Below are 19,489 nucleotides of genomic sequence, written 5' to 3'. Positions count from 1 at the left end.
AAAGGTGGTCTGTATGGTTGCAATCACATATTAAAAAGACAAGTATAGAGTCTTTCAGAGCATGGCGAAGTGCAAAGTAAATTTAGACGGTGTGGTAGTCCATTTTTAAAATCGCACATATTGCAGATTTTGATACCTTTTATTGGACTAACTGAAAGCACTATGAGGAGATGGAATAAAATAGCTTATGAAGTCCCAGAGACCTCTTCATCAGATGTTGCATAATGAAATGCTTTGTATAGGAAAGTCACAGCACAGATCATTCTCAAACAAAAAAAGGAACACTTCATTGGCTGGAGGAACATAATGAATGAAATGTGGGCCTGGAATTGCTTTCTTATTGAACAGGCTATGATAAGGAAGTAGGGGACACAAGGGGTTGAAACAGTACACATTCTGGAAGTTGCACTCAACAGAAAAAAGGAGAAAAAAATGATTCTTTTCACATGTAACCATTAAGTTATGTTCAAGCAGTCTTAAGGTGGGCCCTACTAATTTTCTAAAACTACTGATATTATTTTTAAAGTTTTATTGAAATGAGCGCTTAGAAAACACATAATTGGAAAACAGGGTTAGTTTGTATTTTAATCACAGAATAGAGTGTTCTTTAGCCTCCAAGTAGCACCAGGGCGTTTTAGTGATTCCAGTGCAGCAGCTAAGGCTGCCTGGCTGATGTACAATTTGACACTACAAAAATGTGCTCTATGGTTTAACTGATGCAGTCTCCAGTTTTACCTCACTATTCCTGAAGCTTCACAGTGGTTCCTAGCTTGCATAGAGTGTTGCAAATGAAAAATACGTCACCCATTTTTGGACGGTGCAGTGTCCTACTGTCATGCTTGTCTCATGCTCGGTAATGGTTGCCAGACATTTTAGCTTATAACACCCACGATTTCTGTTGTGTGTTTCCTGCGCCCCTCATGCATTAGGGATCCTGAACAGTAGTGTCTTGTAACTCTTAGTGTGAAATGGTCGTGATGGGGATTCTTCTCACTTTGTTGATTTAATTGCACTGCTGGACCTAGGCTCAAAGTGTGCCATAGTGTGTCATAAATCCAATAACTGTCTTTTTTGTTCAGGTTACTGAGCTACCATGTCGTTTTGTATGTGGTATTTGAGAGGTCACCTTTTAAAAGCATTACCAATAGATCCTGCAATGAATGCCCATCCTGTGTGAAGTGTCGTCCCACTGGTGTTTCTGTTTTGTGGTTTGAGTTTGTGTATACATGCAGGTTCATCCTTTCACGCAGCTCTTTGCAGGTCTCACCTTTGTAATTTCCTTGAATGCATTTTTTGCATTGGACGGAGTATGCAACAACAGAGCATGGTGAAAAACGAAGTATACATTTTGAGTTAATTAACAATGACTTTTGAAACAGTCCAGAAAAGGCTAGTAACATAACGTAAAGGGGCTCATTAAAACTTTGCTGGTGCAGAATTAACGTGCCTCTCCAATGGGACTCCACGGAATGGGGATTTACCACTGTCACCATCACTCGTAATCTGATGGACATTCCACCAGACCGAGGGCCGGTGACGTTAATACAGTTTGCCAGTATCCTGGCAGATTTACCGGCATGATACCGGTAAACTTGTAATGAGGCCCAAAGGTTAACGAAATAAGAGGAGCAGTTTCACAGATCCCTTTGTTTTTCATATCACAACAAACTGTCGCTGGAAATAAGCACAAGGTAGGCACTAACCATGTCAAAGTGATGTCTTATGAGATTTTATCAGTGTGCTGTAGTTGGCAGTGGTTCCATTGATGATGTCATCAGTGTACTTATGATCTGACCAATAAGGGGGCTCATAGTTGAGGTGTCGTAGCCTCAACACCTGCTGAATTGCAGTGGTTTTGTTGCATTAATCCTGCACCTTAAAGTTCCTTCAGCTAAAGTTTTTTTTTTCTGAATATAACCCTGAATAACTTACTTGCACACAACATTAGTATCCACACACAAACACTTTAATAGTCGAGGGTGTTTGAAATTAAGAGTCAATGAGCAGGGGCTAAAACCATCTCCTGGGTGTCCGGCATCACCCAGTAGGCAGGAGCTACTGTTGGGGAACCAGGAGCGGGTTCACTGAGCACCACTAATGTAAATTCCTTATGAGATGCACTCTTTACCTTTTTTCCCATTATGTATGGTCCATTATGTTTAAATGTGTACTGGATATGTTCTAGTTCTTATTTGTTAACATTCTCAAATACTCAGAGTTAATGTCACATAAGGCACCAGCTGGCCGGGGGTGTCAAACGTAGCTACTGGTAGCTATTTGTTTCAAGCTAAGCAGGCTCTCCTATGCTACAAGCAGGAGCAAAATAGCTCCCAGCTCCCCTCAATTTCGAACCCTACAGCAAATGATCTATCGCAAATTACAAGCCTTATAATTTCATATGGTGCAAAACAAACTTTTTAATATTTAAAAGCTTGGTCCAATCCTATTCAGTGTCCGTATGTGTTGGAATCCCTATTTGTACAGGTTTTGGTAGGGCAGTTTTACTGGCTCACATAACACTGGCTTGACTTGCTCGACCATAGAACACGGTAGGCTGAAAGTTGCTCCAAAATGGTTCAGAAGTCAGTCTTCAGTTTAAAAAAAAAAAAATGTGTACTACAAGGCAAGTAATTGAAAGTATTGGTCTTCTCGACTTTTTTGTGAAAAAGTTGCATATAACATCTTGGGTCTGAAGGCTGTTTTAAACACTCAGGATGTCATTCTGCCTTGCCTTGACAACATACCTGCTCTTCAACTTTTGATTTGAATGATCGCTCAAGGCATATTTTTCAGTTGCGGTTCTCCTGGCTGTATCCCTCCGTGTGGAAACCGACATACTCAGCAGGCAGTCCACTTTGCTGAGTGCCAAACACAGCAACTTTGTCTTATCAGACATTTTTGGACTAGGACAATCATTGGTGGACTTGTTTGCTGTGCCCCAGATTGCAAGTGCTCAATGTTTGCATCCCTAGCAAGTCTTATGGAGCACTCTCTGGGAGATGTGTTTGTTCTCCTGTGGGAAGGCCAGATTCTTGATGCTGATTCGGGTTCCTGTAGAAAACTTGCGCAAACCTCAAACTCCACACATTTTTAACAGTTAGTTTTTATGAGAAAATGTTTTAGTCACAGAAAGTGTTTTGGCAAAATATTTTTCTGCACCTACTAGAATATATAATATTGGGTATTTGGTAACTTACTACACCATGTTTTTTACAACTGATTTAGCATGTAGCATTATAGTTCCGTAACTTGCCAACACATGTGTCAGAGTCCTGGCCCTGTCAAGAGGTAACGGGGAGCCATCTTATCCTGTGGTAGGAGGCCTACCACAGTCTACACTAGAGCCAGTTCTGCCCCAGAGGTGGGGGTGGGGGTTGGGAGGGACCCTGTCCCTATCCCTTCTATTTATATCTGCTTGCATGAAATGAGTAGCACCTTTTTTTGCCCCGTGCCTGTACTGCACAATGCTGCCCAGTCCCTTTCTTGTCCTATAGGACTGCAACATCCAGCATGTTTAGCGGTGGAAGAATAAGCAAGCAACCTGACTGGTAGAGAGGCAGCAGGGAGCTGCCGTGCCTCAAAATAACCCACACACCAGACTAGAGATCAAGCACATGGTACTACAAAGAACAGAACAAGGGTTATAACTCTAGCGAATATGCAGAACAAGTCACTCTGCTTTTCAGCAATTTCTGCAAACTATGCAAAACTCAGAGACCAATCCTACATCTGCGACAAGGCTGCAGAGTTGTCCCTGGCAAACTGGCATAATCAACTGTCCATAAAACCCTAACATGAACCGGGGCATTGACTGTTATTGCGGTGGGCCACCATTCCCTAGAATCAGCGTACCCTTCTTTGAGAAACGGATGGGCTTAAGAACCTTGTGAAGTGTTTGCTCACCTGTAGCATTTCCCCTGGGAGAACAAAGCTAGCGGTTGGCCCAGGGGAACCAGGTGAAGGAGAGCACCAATATAGCAGATAAATAGGGGCACAGGAAACAGGAAGGGGTTGGTTTTTCGGGTGAGGTCAAGGAGCAGAAAGCGGACCAAGCGACCAAGTGGAGAGAGTGGTGGACTGGAGAGGCGAGAGTAGTAGTCGAGTAGGGAGGGGAGAGTAGTTGTGGAGACGGGAGAATAGGGGAAGGGAGAGATAGGGCAGTAGACTGAGAGAGAACATCGGAGGGGAAGAGCGGTACGGAGGCAAATAAAGGAGAGTGGAAGGAAGAAGGTCAGGAGAGTCAAAGAAAGGGGAAGGCAGAATGGAACATCAGGGTGAGGAGTACAAGGGTCTGAAAGGGAAGAGCCCAGTGGGGCTGGAGTGTCTGGAAGCCATTTATCCTTACATTACACATCATTGCGGACCTAGGTTAGGGACTACTTAGATTGTCCCAAGAGGGGAGTCAGTTGGAAAGGGCATTGGCCTTCAGGCCATCTCCCACAGAAAGGCTGAATATAAAACAGTAGGGGTTACCGTTCTCTGGAGACCATCCTGGGGTTGAGGGACGCCTGATCTAGGGAGGGAACTGCCCGCACCATATTAGAGAAAGGGATGGCCCTTAATGAGCCCTGTTACAATTCCAATAAAAACCCTTGAACTGTCTTCGGGAGTTAATGCATTCTTGAGGTCATCACTGACACTTGTTTCAAGCTTCTGCTATCTTCAGGGTAGGATTCTCATGTTACGTGCACTATGCTTGATAGTATAACAGTTGGCATGTTTGTCTATTGTATAACCATTCCTGTGTACTAAGATATTGTATTTTCTCTCCTTTGCTTTTTCAGTGAGTTGCAATGTTCAAGAAACCGCATTGTGTAATGTTGTTTTGTCTTGTTATCACTTAAACTCTGTGAATAAATAATGTTCCTATTAAAGCTAACTGTTAAAGGTTTGTGGAGTTGGGATTTGCGCAAGTTGTTTACAGGAACCCCAACCAGCACTAATTATATGGGACTCATTTTTGAGTAGTAGGTTCCACACTGATAAACAAATGCAGCAGTGTACAGGTTATGATCCATCACAACAGGTCACCTACACCCACCCCCTCAGTTTCTTTATGCATTTCCTCCAATTTATGAAATCTGAAACATGATACACAAACCATGCAGGCCCCCTCACTGCCATGTGTTACTGGTAGCTGCACTGTAGCCGGCGAGTGTTGGTAATTTGATCTCCTAGATCTCGCCATTTTCTGAGCATGCTCACTCAACTCAAACTATCCTGCACCATTAGGGAGGGCAGGTTTTCACCCCCTCACCACAATCGCTGAACTTGGTGATTTGGCCCTGAGGACTTAATCTTTGGTCAGATGGGCCTCTCTAGTCATGAATCATATGTGCTTATCACACATATTCCACTCTTGTTCTGTAGAAAAGAAACTGGTTGTGCTACTGGTACTGGTTCTTGAAGAGAAGTGCCAGTTCACGCCATGCATCTCTTGGAGAAATCTTTTCATTAATTTTTAGATTCGTGGAGTCCGGTCTGAAATTAAACTCATGCCACACCTATCGCTTGGCCATAGGTTCCGATCTGAATTCTATTCTTGCAACTCTTTTTTTGTCCCTGCACTTCAGTGTCCCAAATCCACTATTTCCTCTGGTATGACGCTTGAACGGGCATAGGACCATAACCTTGTTTTATCAGAACTACACCATAAGCTATTTGAACCCATGACAGAGATACATTTTTAGATAGTTACCGGCAAAGTGGACTTTCCCATGATTCTCGCTTCCATAGGGTGCATTAATGAGCTCCAAGCTCTGTGCTCAGATGAACTGTTCGTTCAGTTTCATAGAGACCACGATGTACTTTGCACACATTTGTCTTTTCTGGTAATGGTGGTCAGAAAATTCCATATAAATAAGAAAATAAACCCTGTTGTATTTTTCCTAGATGCTGCTGACAAACCAAAATGAATATTACATAATTCTGATGTGGCAAAAGGGCTGACATTCTATGTTGAACATACTTAACTGTTTCTTGCATCCACCAGACTTTGCCACTTATGGATGCTTACCTCCTGGCAGGCAGGCAGGCTATTCAATCTTCAATCCTTCAATTGATAGGAGGATTGTGAGGGATCTTCCCCCTCCAAAAGGAATGTCACATTTTGAGAGCCAAAGCAGCTTCTGAGTCATTCAAGCAGCCCCTTCCAATGAAGTATGGCGCAGGGCAGCTACCTGGACTTCATCCATGGCGTCTGCAGGGGCACTACTAGCACAACTGTAGTTGTAGAGCAGACATGAGGTTTGCTGTTCTCCGGATCATCTTAAAATGACTCTACAATTCAGACTGTTACCATCCTCCAACTAACTTCATTGCTTGCCCTCCTCCCGCAAGAACGTACTCGCTATAGTGACTACTGTACCTCTAGACCCTTTTCCACCATATGCCCGACCGACCCCACTAATATGTTCCCTTTCTATGTTAGCAGACCATGCAAAAGGGTCTTTTGGTTAAGAGTTGTGGGTGTGCGAGGGTGCACATTTTTAGCCTGTGTGTATTCCTGGCTCTTTTTCTACAAGATTATTGCTGTGTATAGTGCTGCAATCTCATCCCTGTAGGATTACATCTCGTAAAAATGGAGGAGGGGGGACTATGAACTAAAAGTACAATAATCGTTACATTGAGTAACTTTAAACAGGTGACTACTTTTGATATGTTGAGAAATAGATGATCTATCAATTATAAAAAAGTAAAGTGATTATACTTGTGTGAGATACTGTAAACGATTAACTTCATTTTACATTTGTGCACAGAATTCTGCATTATTGGATTGTGAGAATGGCTATCAAGTTAATTTGGAATCTCTTCAGTTATCCTGGGGCAGTGAAAGTGAGGATTCAAGTGCAAAGCAGTCTTCTGGTGTTGAGGGCTATGGGGAGAGAACAGGAAGGCCTATCGAACAGAGTATTCCATTGCAGGGGCTTCGGACTGCCATAGGTAAGAATCGGCACCGTTCTTTTTGTTTTTGTTTTCCCTACATGTAGATATGCAACACAGTGAACCCTCATTTGACCCATCTCTTCAATAACTACAATCTCTGAATTCCACTTATTGTATAAGCTTAATATTTATATTTCATTCTCTGTGTTCTTGACAATAGATCCCTCTTTCAAACCTAATCTCTGATAGCAATTCTGTGAATTGTCTTTTCAGTGTAGACATTTCTCGTTGTACTGTTCAGGATAGAAAGTTTTTTTAACTGCATGTTGACTTTATTTACCTGCTGAAATTCATCTATCCAATAATGTAGTGGATCACTGTTATGGAAAGCTTTGTTTTATTTCTTTTTGCTTCCATAGGGAGAGCTACTATTGCCCAATCCATCTTGTCATCTTAGAGTTCTGCTTTTCAGTGTCTGGTCTGATATCAGCATAGCTTAACTTGTATTCTACGTGCAACATATTCTATCTGCTTCTGTTAAGAGTCGCTGGCATGTTTGTTTTACCCCCTCTTGAAAACTTTCCAGCTTGTGAGTGAATTTTACCAGTAATGATATTAATTTACCCGGTATTGTTTTGCTATTTAATTTGTTGACTTGCCTTCAGGATTTATATTCTAATGTCAAATTTGCCATGTCTGCATTTAAAACTAAAACAGCTGGGCACTTTCTTTGACATGTGGGACAAGAAATAAGACAGTTGATTAATGAGAACAATCGTAGCATTGTTAACAAAGGCAGGGGTAATGTTGTGTGGTGTGATATCTCATCTACTTTCACACCCTGGCCAAATGCTTTTTACACCACCAAGGGGTGCAGAAGCTTGGTCGCCTGATCCAGCGTCTCCCTACATCAGGCTGATTCAAACATTTCTAAATCAATATAAATTGCAATTTTCCTGAGACCCATTCTACGTTCCTGCTTCTTTACCTCTGGGGCACCTCCGGCTCAAGTTTCCCTGTGATTCGCATCCTCTTTCTGCCTGATCTCAGCCTGCAAATACTTGCTGCGTCAGCGCCAGTTAAACCTCATACCTGCTCATGCCCTCGAGTGGGCGAGTCTGACCACCTTCTGCTGTGCCTGGACTATTCCTCCAACCTGCTTGGTCCTGACTGCGAACCGCCTGATTCCTCCAGGGCTCGCCTCTGACCTGCACTGTTCTTTAAACAGCGGCCTCCTTGGGCGTGTGGCGGTGGTGGCTTGCCCTCTGCCCCCGGACTCTGCTCCTACCCCGGTCCTCTTGGTGGGACGCTGCAAGGCCTGGCTCTGAGTCGTCGGGGCCCCTCCTGTTTCTTTGACGGACATGTGGCGGCTTTGGTTGGTCCTCCCCTGATCCCCCTGGGGTCTGCTCCTGCTTCAGTCCTATCACGGGGTGACCCTGCTTGTCTCTGCTCCGGTTCTCCCATGGGGTGGCCCACTTCACCTCGCCTCCAGTGGCCTGCCTCCGTGCCTCGTCTGGACTGATTGCGCGGCACCGTTCTCCCACAGATTACTCTTCTACTCCGTCGCTGGTGCCCCCGCCTCCCCCACGTTCTCCGGGTCTCTGTGTGCCCGCTCGGTCTTGGATCTCCCCGTCTTCTATTGACTGCTCCTCTCCTCCGTGGGACTTGTCGGCTGGGTGTTTACGTGCTTGTACTGCGGTGCTGCTCCTTCTGCTCCTGACTTTTACCACTGTATCTCGTTGGCTTGACCCGCTGCGGCTGGATCTCTGCTGCCCCTCTCCATCGTGGGCCTGTCCGCCTCCTACGGCCTGTCTCTTCGCGTGGTGTTGAGCCAGCCTGGGCTGTGACGCTGTCCTTCTGGCCCTTGTTACCCTCTGCTGCTGGTACGTCCACGTCTCCTGCTGCATTTGGACCTCTGTGGGGCCTCTCCACCCTGGGCCTGCCCACCTCCCGCAGCCTGCCTCTACACCTGCCTAGGTCCTGCTGGCATGCCATATGTGTTCTCCAGTCTGTGTTCTCCTGACCGTGTTCTCCTGTAGCTGGCCTGCCATCTTGTGTTCTCCTGACTGTGTTCTCCTGAAGTTTCCTGCTGCATTTGGACCTCAGTCGGTATTCACCACCCTGGGCCTACCCGCCTCACGCAGCCTGACTCTACACCTGCCTGGTTCCTGCTGGCCTGCCATCTGTGTTCCCCGACTGCTGGTCTCCACTGCTACTGGGCATGCCTCGGTCTTCCTCGCGACAGCCCCTCTCAATCCTGTGGCTGCCTCACGCCTTAGACCAGCCAGCGCTGTGACTACCCAGACCCCACACGCAGTTCTGCTTCCACCACTATCTCTGCCTTGGCCTCCTCCGTGACCTCGCCCAACTCCCTGTGACTCTCTTCTCTACTCTGCTTCACCTACTACCTTGGCCTTGACGGCCTCCTAGACCTCCCCTAGCACCCAGTGACTTCCTCAGCGCTCTCTGCATCTTTCATACCCTACTGGCCCCCTCCCCCCGGTCTTCCCTGGTTGGTTGCTTCGGGCACTGTTATCATCATCTGCTCTGACCTCAGTGATCCTCCCTACCTGCTTCTTACCTCCTTACTTTTGATGCCCATACCAGTACTGCTGTACCTGCCCCTTTCTGCCCTCCTATTTGTTCCAGCTCCTTGCCCCACCTAGTCAGCTGCACCTCCTCTTCATCCTTACCCCACAGCTCCTCAGCGTACTCTCCACCGTAGACCCTGTAGTTACCTTGCTCCTCCCTGAGCTCCACCTCTCAACTCTTCCCTTCCTTCATCAGCCTCCTTTGCTAGTTACTCCCACCATTCCTCTCGGTCTATCACTTTCTCCTCCCCCTCTTACATGCAGGTTCCCTTTCTCCACTCTCCTCCTTACTCTCCGCACCCCTCCCCTCCTCCGACACCCACTTCTTGCCTCTTCTCCTATCCCTTTCCCTCATTCTCATGACCACCCCCTCGCTCAACCTCTCCCCCGTCCACGCCATCCCCCTTCTGCCCTTCCTCATCGTCCCAAACTCATCTATCCCCCTATCCTTGAACCCTCCAGCTTCATCAATATTGCCCTCTGGAACGCAAGATCCCTCTGCAACAAGACCGCAGCTGTGCTGGACATGTTTTTGAGACTCAACTTTCAATTTCTCTGCATTACAGAAACATGGATTCCCCTTCACAACTCTACTGTACCTGCTTCCCTTACCACCTCCTCCTCCTCCTTCTCTCATGTCTCCCACCCCTCTGGCCGCATTGATGCCTTGGTCTCCTCTATCACCCTAACTGTCACTCCTCCTCCTCTCGAACGCCTCTTCCTGTCTTCCCTTCCATCGAATATCTGTACAAATCCTTTCATTCCCCTCTGGCTATCTCTTTTCTAATTATCTACAGACCACCTGGCCCCCTCTCCTCCTTCTATGATGACCTTGATCACCTTCTTTCCCTCATCTCACCCTCCCCCTCTCCCCTTACAGTACTTGGTGACTTCAAACTTCACCTTCCCTCTTCCCATCAGCCATCCCCTCTTCTTTCCATTCTCGACTCCTACCTTCTCACTCCTCTCCCTATTTCTCCTACTCACTCCTCGGGTTCTACTCTTGATATTATCTTTATCTCTATCTTCTCCTCCTCCCCAGTCTCTATCTTCCCAACTATCTTTCTGACCATGCCTTACTTTTTCTCCCTCACTCCCCCTCTCCCTCCCTTCACTCCATCCTCCTCCCCCATATCCTTCTCTCGACGGGATCTCTGTAACTTTAGCCCCTCTCTTTTCCTTGACACCTGCTCTCCCCCCCTACCCCCCCTCTCTCTGATTTCTCCTCTCTCTCGGCTAATGAAGCTTTGTCCTCCTCCATCTCTTCCAACCTCGATCAACTTCACCCTCTCTCCTCTTTCCGCCCTACCCGCAAACCCTCTCAACCCTGGCTTTCCCCTCACCTCCTTGAAGCTGCTGACATGGTTGCCCCTCTTCGGCTGATTCAACCCTGCAGATTGCCCAATGAACCATGGTTCACTAACCTCCTGAAAGAAGAACGCCTTAAACTACGCCAGTCAGAACGCAAATGGCGTAGATCATATGATCCGGCTCTTAAAATCCAATACAAAGCACACTCCGCTGCTTATTCAGCCAAAATTAAAGCTGCCAAAATGGCACATTTTACTACCAACATAGAGTCCTCACTCTCTCTCAGCCTAGGGCCCTTTTCGCGGCGGTTAAAGATCTCACCTCTGTAGAGAGGCTCACCACTATTGTCACACCTACCCAGGAGCTTTGTGATACTTTATCTCATTTTTTTATTTCTAAGATCGACGCTATTAGACAAACCATCGCACAGGCAGTGATAAGGTCTGGACCTACTGATAACTCCATTCCGCTCCCCGTTATTTCCGATCCCATCATTGTTCATACTTGGTCCTGCTTTCCGACCTTTACTGAGGAAACTATCCTGACGGCTATTGGTAAAATTAAGTCATGTTCCCCCTCAGATGCTATTCCTTTACGGGTCATGAAAGACATTTCCCCTGGTTTGCCATCAGTAATTAGCAAAGCAATTAACGACTCCTTTCAAACAGGATCCATCCCTCAGGAGTTGACGTCTGCCAGGATGATCCCCTTCTGAAAAAACCTACTTTGGACCCTACTGTTCCATCTAACTTCCGGCCTATCTCGCTCCTCCCTTTCTTGGCTAAACCTTTGGAATCACTGGTGACCCCCCTTCTATCTACCTTTCTAGAATATTCTAATTGCCTAGACCCTGTCCAGTCCGGGTTCCGCCCTGGTCGTGGCACGGAGAGTGTCTTGGTCACCGTTCTGGGCAATATGACCAGACTGCTGGATGCAGGTGGAGTGGGTGCCCTGATTTTGTTAGATCTGTCAGTGGCATTCGACACTGTCAACCGCTCCATCTTACTGTCTCGTCTCTCCCAGTTTGGCATATTTGGACAGGTACTTGCCTGGTTCAGTCCGTTCCTTGCGGATCGTACTCAGACCCTCTTGATACCTCCTTTTCTTTCTGCTCCTTGTCACCTCAGTTGTGGAGTGCCCCAAGGCTCCTCCATGTCGCATATTGTGTTTAATATCTATATATGGGTCCTGGTGTGTCTTATCCGCTCCTTCGGCGTCAAGTGTTACTCCTATGCTGACGACACCCAGATACTGATCAGATTAGACCTGGATCAGGCTTAGGCGTCGTCGTGCCTGCAGGGCTACCTGACTGCGGTTGGAGATTGGATGAACCACAATGGGCTCAAACTGAATGGGGACAAGACTGAGGTGATGGTGGTGGGCTATCCAGATCCTACACTCTGGGTGTCCTCTTTCTGGCCTTCCTCCCTGGGGCCCTTACCGACTCCAGTTAAGAAAGTGAAAAACTTGGGTGTGGTTTTATCCGCATCCTTGTCTATGGACCAACAAGTCTCTGCGGTCTGTCAGGCTGGTCATTTTCAGTTGGAGATTTCGATAAGAGTATTACCTCTGACCCCAACCTCGCTACACCCTCCCGTGGTTGCCGCTATGGTTTTATCACATATATTGCAACTTGCTGTACCTGGCCCAACCTAAGGGACTGATTAAACGGTTGCAGCGGTTGCAAAATCTGTCCGCAAGGGGCGCCCCTGGCTCCCCTTTTGGAGCACACATCTCCCCCGTATTACGGAACCTGCATTGGCTCCCTGTGGCTCAAAGGGTTGAATTTAAGACCTTGTGCATTGTACACTGGGCCATTCATGGTCAGGGTGCAGAATACCTTCAAGCTAAGTTCATGCGTTATTACCCCACTCGTCATCTGCGCTCAGCCACCTCCGAACCATTGGTTGTTCAAAAGCACAACAGAGACCGGGTTGGCGGCCGGGCCTTCTCTCTTGCTGCAGCAGTTCTGTGGAATAATCTTCCACTTATAATAAAGAAATCTCCTAATTATTTGGAGTTCAGAAGACAGGTCAAAACGTTCCTATTTTAATTATTATGAGGCTGTCTCCCTCTCTCCCAGCGCCATGATGCCTTTGGGTGACCATGCGCTTTACAAGAACTAATAACATAACATAACCTACTGTCTATGCGACGCTGGCTCAAGCTCCGCTCGCCTGCTAATCAAACCTCCTATTTCTCATACCACTCTCTTTATGACTCCTGCCTTAGCTTAGCTAAGCGCTCCTATTACTCTAACCTCCTCCAATCCCAATCCTCCCATCCAGGTCTTATCTTTCAGACCCTTTCTCGTCTTCTCTCCCCGCCTACCCCTGACCATTCTATTACCTCTCCTCTCTCTGCTCCCAATTTCGTTAACTTTTTCTCATCCAAGATACTCCCTCTACGCCATAACATTCTTCACTCCCCTTCTTACTCCTCTCCTCCCCCCTCTCACCACCCTTCCTCTTACATGTCTAACTTCTCCCCTGTTACTCCTTCCGATGTTTCCCTCCTCCTGTTCAAAACTCACCCTACTGCTGCCCCCTCTGATCCCCTCCCCACCCCCTAATTTCTAAAATCTACCCTCTTCTTATTCCTTACCTAACCTCCTTCTTCAACATCTGTCTCTCCTCTGCCACCTTCCCTTCCGCCTTCAAACATGCTACTATCATCCCTGTTCATAAAAAAACCCTCTGCTAACCCCCTCTTTGCCTCCAACTTTCGGGCAATCTCTCTTCTTCCATTCCTTTCTAAGCTTCTTGAACGCTTAGTCTATTCTCAACTCTCAGCTTTTGCATCCAATCTCTCTCTTCTCCTCCCTTCTCAATCTGGATTCTGCCCTAAACACTCCACTGAAACTGCCCTTGCTTCTGTTCTCAACTCCCTCATTACCGCTCGCTACTCTAAGCAATCCTCTTTCCTCGTCCTCCTTAATCACTCTGCTGCCTTTGATACCGTTGATCATCCCCTACTCCTCAACACTCTTTCTTCCTTTGGTTTCAAAGGCCATGTTCTTAACTGGTTCTCCTACCTCTCCAACCGTTCTTTCGCTGTCTCTTGGGGCGGTCGTACCTCACCTACTCTCCCCTTGGACTTCGGTGTCCCCCAATGCTCTGTACTTGGCCCTTTTCTGTTCTCACTTTACACTTCCCTTCTTGCCCCCACCCTCTCTTCCTTGGGTATCTCTCACCATTTCTATGCTGATGACACCCAGCTCTTTCTCGTCTTTCACTCCTGACATCCACCTTAATCTTTCTTCCTGTCTCACCGCTATCAAAAACTTGATGGCATCCCACTTTCTCTCCCTCAACACTGATGAGACTTAAGTCTTATTCTTTTCTTCTACCTCGCCTCCCCCTCCTTCTCCCTCTCCTTTTATTGGTTCCATATCATTTCATCGTGGGATGTTTTTTCGCAGAGTTTTTTACTGCAGATTTTTTTTTTTACAAGCTCATTGAATTAATTTATTTATTTTTGGGGGGTCACCCCCACAAACCCCCATCCACTTAATTTTTTTATTATATCCCTGTACACCCACACCCAATTTATATAATTTTTTTAACCACCTTCCCCACGCCCCCCCCCAAAAATTTGATGATTTTTTCGAAAAGATCTGCGGTAAAAAAACCAGCAAAAAAATATCCGGCAATGAAATTATGTCGTACCCTTTTATTCTCTTTCCCCCTTCTTATCTCCCCATCTCTGACCATGCTCGCAATCTAGGCCTCCACTTCGACTCCTCCCTCTCCTTTACCCACCATATTTCTCTTACGTCCCGCGCCTGTCGCTACTACCTCTTCAATGTTCGCAAAATCCGTTCCTCCCTCATCTTCCATGCCACTAAACGCTTAAACTCTTCCCTCATCTTCTTTCGTCTTTTCTATTGCTCTACTCTCCTCTTTGGCCTCCCTGCCTCTCATCTTGCTCCCCTCAAATCCCTCTATCACTCTGCTATCCGTACCCTTTGTCTTCTCTTTCCTCACGATTCCATTTCTTCCTCGCTCTCTTATCTTGGCTGGCTTCCCTTCCATTCTCAACTTATATTTAACTTCCTATGTCTCGTCTTTAAATCTCTTCATGATCTCGCTCCCCCTACCTTTCCTCTCTCCTCTCATTCTACGCTCCCTCTCGCCCCCTCCGATCTGCTGATCTCTTCCTACTCACTGTTCCCCCACCTCCCTGTGCCCCTTCTCGTTTCCGATCCTTTCAGCTCCTAGCCCCCCTACACTGGAACTCTCTACCTCTCTCTATCCACTCCATTTCCTCATACCCCTCCTTCCGTTCTTCCTTGAAATCTCATCTTCTTCATCCCCCATCCTGTTAACCACATTACTTCCCTCTTACTCTTACTCTGTTCTGTTTCTCTTTTACAATGCTGGTAAATTGTTCTACATATTGTTTTTGATGGTTTGTCTCATGTTTTGCAATTATGCTTCCAATTTATTCTAATGTATTCTTGTTGTTGTAATGTAAAGCGTTTTGGCGTAAAGCGCTCTATTAATTTAATTAAATACAAATACACACTGTGACTGAATGTAAGTCAAAGAAAGTCTTACTGCATCTTTCGTTTGGATTACTATAGTACTTCAATTTTACCAATGACTAGAAAAGAAACGCAAGAACAGATTCCGATCAAACCATTCCTAATTTGCTAGACTGTAGAAACATGATAATATGGCTTTCTTTAATATTTGCTTAGCTGAAGTCTTTTATTGCGCATATCACAACTGTAATGATCTTAAAGTGCTGAGTCTTGTCTGTGTGCAGGCAAACATGCTCGAGGTGGCAGCCAGACTGTGGTCTGTGGGGTGAAAAGGAAACTGTACCCAGTAGAGCAGGAAAGTGGAAGAGTGGGAAAGGTCAGGGAGAAATGAACACACAGACGTGACTCGCAACATGTAGGGAAATTAAGACAGGGGTGAGTGTTAGTGATCATTGGGAATAATATATAGTTTTCATTGTTTTCACCAAAAGAAAGGACAAAAGTTGACCTGTTTGCAAGCAGAACCTTCATGGTCTTCAACAGTGTGGTGGTGAGGTTATGTTATTTCATGTTGTGGATGTGTGATGTACTTGAGCTGTGTTGAATGGTTCAGAACAGTTATTGGGTCTACCAATTAGACAGTCCTATTTCCTTGCCTCCAACTGATGGCAGGAGGGTATTCTGGTAAGGCTGAGCCATCTGATGGAGGTGTCAGAGCCACTAATTGGCTGTGTGCAGAATTAGTGCTGGGGGACACACAAGGTGACTTGGACAAAAAGGATTTCCCCACCTGAGCCATACCAGATTGGCCTCAGGTGGAGAAGAGAGCCAGTCTGGTAAATAAGCCACTGGAATGCAGTATAAGCTAATCAAATGAAAGGTATGTTTGTAAGAATTTGCATGGCAGGCTTGCAGGGTCAAAGGAGGGCATCTGTCCATTACTAGGCCCACGTGCAGAAGCTATCTGGCACATTAAGCACAGCCTATGAAGCCTTTCTGCACTGCCTAGGTGTATTCAGGAGAGCATACAACTCTTCCACTTAGTCCCAAAACTCTGAATGGCATGAACGGCCAGGTACTATAGACAGGAAAGCTGGGAGGTCTGCAGCTTTTGGTCTGTGACTCCACTGGGAGCAAGGCCCTGGACTTGGTTGGCTGGAAGTTCTTGAGCCTGCTAGGAGCTTTATGGGCATGGTAATGGTGGTTTGGGGAATTTGATTCCACTTGGCCTGAGGCTGGGCTCTTCGGTTAGTTTATCTGCATAATCCAGCCTGCTCTCCTATTCTCAACCGGGGCTGCAGTTACTCACCCTGTTAATAGAGGGGAGCAGTGTAACCTTAAGTTTAGAAGAGTGGTAAAATCTGCTTTTGCAGTTCTTCATTTAGGGATGTGGCCTTCTTCCTGAACTCAGTGCCGCTAACATGCATTATTTAAATATTTGAGTGTGTGGAATGCTACATGACACCTTTTTGCTCCTTCACAGCCCTGGTCTACCTTGTAGAAAGCAACATGACATTGTGCAAATACGGCATATTAAAACATTTAAGCAATGAACCCTGAGGTGGGGAGGGGGGTGTTACCGGGCAGGTAATGCCCCTGGGCAGCCAGAGTGAAGGGTGGCACTTAACGATAGCCGCAGGGCATTACCTGACCGGTAATGAGCCCCCCCACCGCCCGACCTCCCCAGCAATTGGATTATTGGTCCTGGTAAAACATGCTGGGATGCTAATAGATTTTTTTAAAGTTGAGAAACACCATGTTTGCGGTTTCTCAACTGGAAAACACTGCAATCCAAGATGGCCACCATGGAAGACGGAGAAGGGAATTACACATAGTCCCTTCTCCCTTTCCATGGCGGCCATTGCCCCGACAGGCATGTGTCTGAAACACTGAGTGTTCTCTGTGCTGATGGGGAACATGGCTGCGCCAGATAAGTGGGGTGGGGGGTGGATTGGAGATGTGACAATGAAGGGAGCGCAGGGGCGCACTTACCTCAGTCCAAGTGGGGAAGATGGCGGGGGGCTTTACCATGTTAAGGCCCCTGTACTGAGTCTCCTGATTAGCTGCGAGGCCGCCACACCTCTTGCCGGGTACTAATACATAATATGGCATGATATGACATAATGTATCATAATGTTCTCATATAACAAAACTGCTAAATCCAAAAATTTAAGAGGGAGTGAATACGTACATATAAATGTACATTAAAAAAAAATTGTGAATCCCTCCTTAAAATGGCAATTGGTAACAACATAGAAATTTGCAAGGAAGAATTGAAAGGATGGAAAGAAATCCAACAGGAGTGTGCTTGTATATTTATGTTATATGGTATTTGTATAGCGCCTACTGGCATTGGTATGGCCTTGAAGTGCTGTCGGGCAGTGTGTATAGCAGAAATATGTGGCTGTGTAGTGGGAACCCCTGGAGGGACACAGCTGTAATCCCAGGGATGCAATGCATGAGGGTCTTGTAAGGATAGAATAGTACCTGGTTAGTTTAGTCATGCAGCATGTATCATATAGGCTTGGTTCAGTAGTGCTATGTCCCACCTATTGGCTTCTCCCGTGTGCCAGGATTCCCGAGGGGGACAGCGAATAGTTTGCACACTAGGGCGATCTGGCTGAGTATGTTAGGGTGCCACTGGGAAGAGCCAGGTTTTGAGAGCCTTCCTGAAGGCAAGGTGGTTCTCTATGAAGCACATGGATAATGGGAGGGAGTTCTAGATGGTGGGAGCTTGAAGTGAGAAGGAGGCGGCCCCCATGCAGGTTGATTTTGTTACTGGTAATGCCCCATTCAGGCAGAGAGAAGGTATACATTAAAAAAATGAGAGCAAGATTGCAGGATTTGAAAGGTCACGTGAATGCTTGCAACAGTCACATGAATAATACAGAATACTGGATTGCATCTTCCTAAAACCAATATGAACTAATACTCCAGCAAGTATTTCATGTAATGTAACATGGACTTGGAAATAGCATATTCAGCCATTTGGGATCTTTTAGAGCTAGGTTCTGTAAAAGGAGGGGGTCCAGGGTGTTAGTCAGAGGAGAGAGAAATGCAAGATACAAAACGTGTTGAGCCTGTTTTCTGTCTGTCAGAATGTTTCTAGGTGAGTTGTGTTAAGGCCACTTGGGTATATGTGTCAAAAGAGATCTTCAGGAGTAGGTATCCTGCTCAGTCTACTTCTAATGCGGCCTGTCCAGAGAGCAAGGATGGGTAGAGGGGTTGCTGAAGGACTGTATTTGTTCAGTTAGAGGGAGAAGTGTAACATTTGGATGGTGTTAGCAGGTGAACGTAATGCTAGCAGGCTTTCTGCAGTTAGCGTGGTAATACAAAATTAAATGTGTTTTTTATATTGTGCTGCATGATGCAGTCCCGCGTCTTAAGTGAGGGAACAGGATTGAATCCTTGCTGCTCGCCATTGTCATGCTTTCCAAGACAAGCGTGTTGTCCCTGAGCTATCCCAGCCAATTAGCAGATGTGTCTAATATAAGGTGGAAAGGAGAATGTTGAGCAGGTTAGTGAGGGGTGGGATAAACAGTTTTCGGACTGCGGGGGTTGCCAGTTTGGACAATCCTGGCTATCCTTAGATCCAGTTGCTCTGTGATGATATCATTGAAGAAGATAAGGGTGCTTACTTGGCACAATATATTTTTGTCCACTGTCCAATGTAGTGGGTAGGTGAGTGAGTTTGATCCAAATTTGGTGGTGAAAACATCATGTACTGTGTCGAATTGCCGAGCCAGGACATCCATAATGCCAGTAAAGTAATTTTTAGCAATTAGCATGAGGTGTTTCTCATGGGATCTTGTTGTTCCAGGCTCTTAGCGGAGGGATCCATGTGGGCCAGTTTCAAGCACAGGATGGATGGAGCATACCAGGGTGGTTTCATTTTTGCAGCCTGGAGAATTAGAAGAATTATGTTTTGGAGTTTATGGAAGGGTCAGGTGGTCTAGAGAGTAGAGTTGTCAATGTTTGGAGTACCATTCATATGGTTGGCTAGGATTTCAAAGGTATGTATCTCCATCCTAAAATGTTCTGAAGAATCTCCTCACTGAAGTTTCCCGTTTAAGTATGGGACTTCTACTATAGCTGCCATGGTAGACAGAAATATCCTGTCTGGCATATGGTGTGCCAACTCCTTTGCGCAATGGCTTTTGGAGCTGAAGGATTGGTCTGTATCTATCGATCTATAGATTTTTTATATTGCACCACT

General features: G+C 46.1%; 1 protein-coding gene across 3 annotated transcripts in view; it reads left to right on the top strand.

Moving 5' to 3' along the window:
• ACBD4 (acyl-CoA binding domain containing 4) overlaps window positions 1-19,489 on the top strand; it is a 1,158,671-nt gene that overhangs the window by 624,958 nt on the left and 514,224 nt on the right. For all 3 annotated transcript variants that reach the window (XM_069634234.1, XM_069634235.1, XM_069634236.1), the window contains one exon: window positions 6,759-6,942. In XM_069634234.1, coding sequence (XP_069490335.1) covers window positions 6,759-6,942 — 184 coding nt within the window. The remainder of the gene's footprint in view (window positions 1-6,758; window positions 6,943-19,489) is intronic.

This window comes from Ambystoma mexicanum, chromosome 13, assembly GCF_040938575.1.
Source record: "Ambystoma mexicanum isolate Mex_15411 chromosome 13, UKY_AmexF1_1, whole genome shotgun sequence".
NCBI classification, from domain to species: domain Eukaryota; kingdom Metazoa; phylum Chordata; class Amphibia; order Caudata; family Ambystomatidae; genus Ambystoma; species Ambystoma mexicanum.
This window is presented reverse-complemented; position numbering and strand designations above follow the sequence as displayed.